Genomic DNA, 7807 nt, shown 5'->3' with positions numbered 1-7807 from the left:
AGAATATTAAATTTTATTATTATTAGGTGTAATGTACTATGAATGTTAAGTTTATTTTGTTGGGTTCATCAGTTCTTACTGCTTTTTCTGTCTGTTTGCTCTGTTGGCCATGAGAAAGAAGGAAATTCTGCCATTTGGTAAAAATGTGAATGAACTCTGAGGGTATTGTACTTAGTGAGAATAGCCAGGCAGAGAATAAGAACTGTTGAATGATATCACTCATGTGTGAAATCTAAAAAAGCCAAACTCATAGAAACAGGGAATAGAATGGTGGTTATCAGGGCCCAGGGGTGGGGGAACTGGGGAGATGTTGTCAAGGGCACAAGCTTGCAACTAGAAGATAAGTAAAGCCTGGCATCTAATGCACAGCACAGTGATAAACATTCACAAAACTGTATTATATACTTAACATTTGCTAAAAGACTAGATCTAAATGTTCTCATCCTCCCAAAGAAGTAATAGTTATATGACTTGATAGGTTAGCTGAAACTAAGGTGGTAATCATATTGCGATCAATAAATGTATCAAATTGGCTCCTTCTACAACTTAAACTTACACAATGTTATATGTTTATTGTATTTTAATAAAAAAAAAAAAAAAAGAGAGGAAGGGAGTTGGCAATGCTGTATATAAAAACAAAAATCTCTGGCATGGCAATCGGCACCAGACTGACAGAAGATACTGGACTTTGCAGGGTGGGGAGATAAGGGTACAGGGCATGACACTGTCTGCAGGTGCCAGGCAAGTGAGATGTATAAATAAACAAAGTGGGCAAGGAGAAAGTGCCTACAGGTGTGCATGGTGTGAGTGTGGGTGGGTCAACACGTGTGTGTGTGTGTAAGGGGCACAATAGTGACCTGTGACTCTCTAAAAGGAGGCAGCTGATATTCAGCTCCAGAAGAGATTTGTTCTGTGGGTTTAATATTGCCTGATGTCCTAATCTTTCAAGAGAAGCCAGAAATCTATACATTTCTATAAAATACCAGGAGTTTTCAATGTTGGCTTCAAATGGTAGCATGGAGCCATTCACAACATGAAGCCATGCCTGGGCCCCAGATTTGGGTTGTGGGCTTCAGGCTCAGGAAGAAGAAGTGTTTGGAAGGAGTAGGGGCACTGCGAAGAGAGAAAACAGACACTGGCAAAGAAGCTTGAAGAGTTTATTTAAGTCTGTCTTTGATATATTGAAAGATGAACATTATTATGACAAAAGTTTCAAGAAGAAAGATCTTGTTTCCAGTTTCACCACTGTGGCTACCAGCCCCACCCTTATTATAATGCACGTATGTTGTGATCGGAATAATTTATATGTACAAATTATATCATAAAAAACAATTTCTTTGCTAACTGTAAGCGGGTTAGGGTACTTCATCCAAAATAAGAAAAAAAGAGATTTTGCACTTTTCTATTTTAAAGCTGACATTTTAGCAATATTTTGACAATGGTTTATTCCATTTATAATCTTTTGGCAACACAACTTTAAAAGATAATCTATTCATTGGCATGCAAAGCAATATGGCTTCAGAATACACCTCTTAAATTTACAGAACTTAACATTTCAAACATCCCACGTGGCTGGCAGGTGACGTTGTGAAGATGATCTTGAATAGTGACATACTTACTTCCTAAAGAAAAAACACACAAAAGACAGTGATGTAACAAAGCTGTAATACTCAGATGACGTGGTTAAATTATCCAGGAAATATTTTAAACATTTATTAAGATAAAAATTGTTTATTAACCTTTTTATCTTACAAATCCCTTAGTCTTTGGAATTTTAAGATAAATCATCATTCAAAGATGACTTATCCTAAAGTTCTCCCATCGAGAAATATAAAGTGTATAAATAATTATAAAAGGCAATTACAACTCATCAAGATAAGTGGTTAATTTTGGTGTTTAGATTTTTTATTAATATACTGATTACATTAAGTATAAAATTCCAAATATATTGTTATTTCATTTTGTGTTAAAATTTCAACATACACAGCAATTGTAATATGACATTAACATGTGAATGACTTAACATCTCTCCATGTTTTATATATGTTTTAATGCTCTGTCCCTTATTGACATTCAGGAAATGTTTTTGGAGTAAATGGGTGAATGGATAAGAGCATAATGATCTAAAACAAATATAATAATGTGCTCTTAAACGATTCATAATTTTGCTTATATGCCAAGAGAGTAAAGACTCTCTTCCCCACATAGGGAACAACCTGTAGCAGTATGATAGTATTTATGAAAGTTTTGATGATTTTCAGAACCAGCTAAAATACAATCACCTGTCAGTAATTTTGGTTTGAATCAACCAGTTTATAAAGTCCCGGGTGGCAAGATTATCAAGAACTGTGTTCATCTCATCAGAGAAAGAGCCGTCGGCGTGTCTGCGGCGGAGTTCTTCAACGATGGTGACTTCATCTGGGAAACTGAGGGAAGGGGGAGAAAATCAGTATTTGGTTAATGCTTTAAATAAATGCTTACTGATTGCCTATCACTGGTAACCTGTGAGGGCCATTGAGAAAACAGTAAGTTTCTATTTACAGAGGGCCTGCTATGAGAGCTGCCTGGAAACCTGCATGAACTGGTGCATGTCTGAGTGGGAATTCTGGAGGCAGGAAAGAGCAGAGCTGGGATGGGAAACTAAGTCTGCATAATTCCATGCCTTTTTCAATGTCCCAGCTGCTTCAAAGATTTTTAGTATATTGGCAACACAGAAGTTATTATTGAGACCATTAATTTGTTTATAATTCAGAAAAATATATGATATGCTGTAAAACTAGTGATTATCAGAACAGTCTTGCAAAGTGCAGTTTAAGGGGTTAAAACTTAATCTATATTAGATTTTCTCTTTGATCAAGTTAATTAGCAGAATTTTTGGTATCCCTTTAAAATAATATAAAATATCCTTAAGTGTAAGTTACTATTTTACCATTGATTTTGTAAATTGGATCATTAATGTTTAAAAAAAATCAGTGGCGCCCGGCCGGGCGTGGTTCAGCGGTTGAGCGTCGACCCAGGATCCAGGCGATCGGGGTTCGATTCCTGGTCAGGGCACATACCCGGGTTGCGGGCTTGATCCCCAGTTGGGGGCATGCAGGAGGCAACCGATCAATGACTCTCTCATCATTGTTTTTATCTCTCTATCCCTGTCCTTTCCTCTCTCTGAAATCAATAAAGGTATATTTGAAAAAAAGAAAAAAGAAAAATCAGTGACAATACCAGTCCCCTTTTATCTCAAGATTTCTTTAAGTCTCAGTAAGTTTGTTTTAAATCTCACTGAAAAATTGAGTTGAACATGAATTTCCTGCTTCTCATAATTCAAATGTAAATCAAAATGGTCAGGAGAAAATGAGATGGTTCAGGGGTCTGTTTGGTTGTGGTAAGATCCAAGAGGGTACCTAAAAGTCCTAGCCTTGTTTTCAATGGTGATAATTTAGTGGTTATTTATATGACAGTCCCATAAAAAATGGGTATGTTGTTAAATATATGGGTGTTTGCACATATCTCTATTTTGGGTGTCATTTCATTAAACATCTTAAGTTTAGTACCTTTCCATCTTCATCAGATTTTTACCTAAATACTTAGTAACACAAATATATGTCAATCCCATATGTAAATATTTAAAGTCAAACTATAAGTCTTCAGCATTATTTCTTTTTTTCTTATCCTGTTTTTCTAGTTTAAGCTCATGGTCCTGGTATAGTTCTCAAAAGCACCCTATTCTCAAGTGTCTTAGAGAGACAAATTAATAGCCTAATTATAACACAGCTCTAACTTGGGATAGAAATGTCCCCTGCTTGACTCTATTATTAATACTTGCTACTACAGATAAAAGAGATTAGATTCTTATAGACTGTGTCCCACCTATAGGAGTTATTTCCTTACTTTGTGAGATTATACTAATTGCTTCTCTAATTTAAATCTACATATAGATAACTGTAGTCTAACTTTTCAGCATCACACACACATGCACACACACAAAGTTAAATAAGAGTGTACAGACTTACTCTCGCCTTCCTCGGCCTTTCACCAGCCAAGCAATGAATTCCTTGGCAGCTTGGCCTTCCAAATAAGAACTTACATCACTGGTAAAGGTCCCTTCAGCATGTCTCTCAAATTTATCCTGACGTTTGGCAATGTTATTCCTGAAAGAAATGTGAAAGTTAAATTGAAGATCTGTCTCTTTAGCAATATGGTTCTCACCTATAAGTAGTGGCAGCTTGAGGTTGAGGATTCTATGTACAAGGGGCTTAGGGAGATTTGGGAGATGAGGGTAGCTAGGGGACTCATCTTGAAACTACATTAATTATCTGAATTAAAGGTTGATGGGAGAGGGGTGGTAACTATTAAAGGGGGCTAATGCTCCCCCATTCCACTCAGCACACTCACTTTCACCTCTCCTGCCTATCTGTGCTATTGATTATTAGTGCTGCATTTACTTCAGTCCAGTGTACATGGACTCTCCAATGTGCTGTGCTGCTCGCAGACAAGGCAGCTGTTTGTTATTAGTACATATGGGATCAGAGATAGTTAAATGAGTCAAGGGAAAATGAAGGACCATCTCAAAATATCATCAAAAGGATCACATGATAATGAATGAAAGGAAACGTGTGATGGGACAGCAGTGAGGAAAGCTAAGATGATGACTCCATGTCATCTGCAAGTGGGTGCAGTGTTCTGTGAAGGTGGTTGACCAGCTGCCCGCAGTCTCTCCTGCATCTATTACCCCTGGAAAGTTTTATCGTAAACACACAACAGAAATCGCCTGAGAGCAAGAATTGTTTTATGTTAGTTTACTAAATTGTGGCATTCTCTTTCTAGAAATGAGAACAGTTGTTTTCATTTTTATCAAATTTGTGATTTCTCATATTTCACCAATGGCCATATCTGTAGTCTCTAACAGTGTCTTTGCTCTGACCATGACCACCATCTTTCCTGTCTTGCCCTCCACTTTAAGAACTTTTGGTAAACCACCTGTCTCTCCAGTTCTTCCTACTGACCCATATTCTCTCTCCCTCCCTCCCTCTCTCTCTCTCTCTGTTTGTCTTTCTCTCTCTCTCTCTCTCCATTTTATCCAGACAAATCTATGCCCTTATCCTGAATTTTGGATTCCTTCAGCTACTTTGTATGCATAACTCTCTTCCCCCGTGGGCCACCCTCCAAAGAAATTGTGAAATTCCACCATCCCTGTGAAACCCTTGTGGAAGATTTCCTTCAGTAGCCTACATGCATCATAAAACCCAACACTGTCAACAAAAATCCAACATTAAAATGTATGCCTTACAGTAGGCCTGTGTTCTTATTTTCCTTCTTCTCTCTTTATGCGGTAGAGCTAGGCTATAATTTTAAATGTGTATCTTGGATTGTATTCTACAAGAAAAAGACTGCATCTGTTTCCATTCCTTACCATGATTAACTTGGCTAGGGGTTACTTTAAATGTGATCACAGTCATGAGTTTGAACCCTACAGAGGAATGTTGAATTTTCCCTTATCTTTTGGTCAGAGATTAGATTCCTAACTTTGCAGGCCTACAAAAGCCAGCTTTCAATTTTAATAAAAAATGGGCAAGAGAATAAATGTTGCTAAGACCACAGTTGGGAAAATAATTTAAAGTCTAGGTTCCATTAGATGTTGGGGGTGGGGTTAGGCATTTGGTGGGGTGAGAGGTGGGACATTCAGAAGCATAATACAAAGGATAGCATCACCAGCCTTGAAATTCATCAAAACTGAAAAAGCTTATAGGCACCATTTGATGAGCATGATGATGTAAGAAAGTCAGGAGAAATTTTGGACATATTTAAGTAATATATTTGTGTGCACATTTTGAACTATGTTTAGACTCTCACTTGTTCCTCTTGGTGTTCATCAACCACTGCACAAAATCCTGGGCACGCCTGGAGTCCAGGTACTTGCTGTAGTCACTGGTGAACGTGCCCTGGGAATGGCGCTTGTCTTCATTCATCTGATCCGGATTATTGAGCGGGTCTGTCTGGGGAGCTGGGAATGAGCTGTGAAGAACAATGTTTGGTGCAACTAAATTTCTCCTCAAGAGAAGACTCACTCGAGGAGCATCTCCACAAAACACAAGACCACAGGAAACTGGAAGGCAGGTGCCTTGAGCATTTCAGTTGGATCAGAGAAACCTTGTTTGCCATGGGAATCTCACAGTTTTATTAGAGTAAAATATACTCTGGTTCTGAATCCTAGTAACAGGTGTTTTAATTGGCTTCTTCTTTACTGAAAAAAGATTAAATAAATCTTTTTAAAACTAATTTATATACTTATGATTATGCTAATAATGATAGAAGAGAGCAATGACTTGACTATTTTAAAGGAGTGAAGAATCACAAATCATTTGTGCAGCTGATCTATGTTCTGAATTTTGTTTTGCATGTGTTAATATAAAAAAGTAGCTCCATTACCTGGTTGTATGATAGCTAATGATGAAAGAGAAAGACAATTAAAAATTCAAAGAATGGTAAGAAAAAGCCCACTTGCTAATTTCAAACTGCATAGTGGATAATCCATACGCCAGCAACCAACAGTTGATTGGCATGGCAAATATAGGGAAATATTCAATGTGATTAATACTCAGAAATAGAACTGAGATACTATTCTCACCTGTCAAAATAGCAAAGATTAAATACGAGGGAGGATATTATGAGAGGAGTATTTCTATAATGCTGATGGGATCGTGCATGTGTATAACTTTTCTGGAAAGCAAGTTGGCAAGATATTATAAAAGATTTAAACTTATTCAAACCCTTTGACACAGTAATTTTAGTACCAGAAATCTAGCCTCAGAAAATAGTAAAAAATGTAGGGAGAAAAGTTATTTGCAGCATTCTTCGTGGGAAAATTTAAAGAACTAAAATGTTCAATAGAAGAGGAATAGCTAAATAAATATTGTACATTTATGAGAGGTAATAGTATGCAACCATTAAATATCACACATTTAATAGATATTTGTAATGCTATAAGAAAAAGCTAACAATACATGCTAAGATAAAAGTCATAATACGAAGCTGTATAATGATCTGAGATATATTCTATATACAGTACATACATAGCATTTTTTGCATATTTTGTATCATGAACATGTATGACTTTTACAATTAGTAAGAAACAGTGTTATTTTTTAAAAGGAATTAAAAAAGAAAAAGTTGGTGTGAATAATTAAAATAATCTACTATGCAGTGTGTGAGTAATGAATGGATAGATAGGATCAGCTGAAGATTTCAACGAGCTATAATTTCCCATGTAACACATTTTTCAACATTGCCTACTCCTTTAGTTGTGAAACAACATACTCTAAACTGTATTCCAGAAACAACTTTATCACAATGATATTTTAAACTTTTGAAAAATTGTGCAGAGTATTTATTCTAAATTACTGAGACCTGCTCACCAATCATAGTTTTCACAGGCTGTATTATAACCATAGTGCTATGATAATTCAAGTGTAAAGATTTAATACCTGGCTTTCTCCTCTGTGTCCTGGAGGGAACGTTGCCAGCTGCCTTGTACCAGCATTACCAATAATCCAGCCACTAAGTAAATGCTTCTCATTTTTGCTGCCTGTTGGAACCCGGAGTCAAGGAGAGGTGGGGGAGGGAGACAGACAACCATATTTAAACATGACAGGCTCGATGAGTTGGATTTTGACTAAGTAAATATTATAAATAAAAAGAAAAAGCTAGTCATCAATTGTATTCTGAGTATATTTCTAGCTTAGTTTTAAATAGTAGATTATATTTTCCCCCATATTTTTTTTGGTGGAAAAAAAAAAGAATACCAAAAACGTGT

The 7807-nt window shown here is 36.4% G+C and overlaps 1 protein-coding gene across 1 annotated transcript; it reads right to left on the bottom strand.

Annotated features, from left to right (window-relative positions):
- Nucleotides 1–2278: 2278 nt before the first annotated feature.
- On the bottom strand, nt 2279–7570 carry GCG (glucagon; the record flags this gene model as incomplete). The annotated part of the gene is made up of 4 exons (XM_081142208.1): nt 2279–2426; nt 4008–4145; nt 5848–6009; nt 7479–7570. The coding sequence occupies 4 exons, from the start codon at nt 7568–7570 to the stop codon at nt 2279–2281; spliced, it is 540 nt and encodes a 179-aa protein (XP_080998334.1).
- Between the last annotated feature and the right edge of the window lie 237 nt (nt 7571–7807).

This window comes from Miniopterus schreibersii, assembly GCF_964146895.1.
Source record: "Miniopterus schreibersii genome assembly, chromosome: 7".
NCBI lineage: Eukaryota > Metazoa > Chordata > Mammalia > Chiroptera > Miniopteridae > Miniopterus > Miniopterus schreibersii.
The sequence above is the reverse complement of the archived record's forward strand: the minus strand, read 5'-3'. Positions and strand labels throughout refer to the sequence as shown.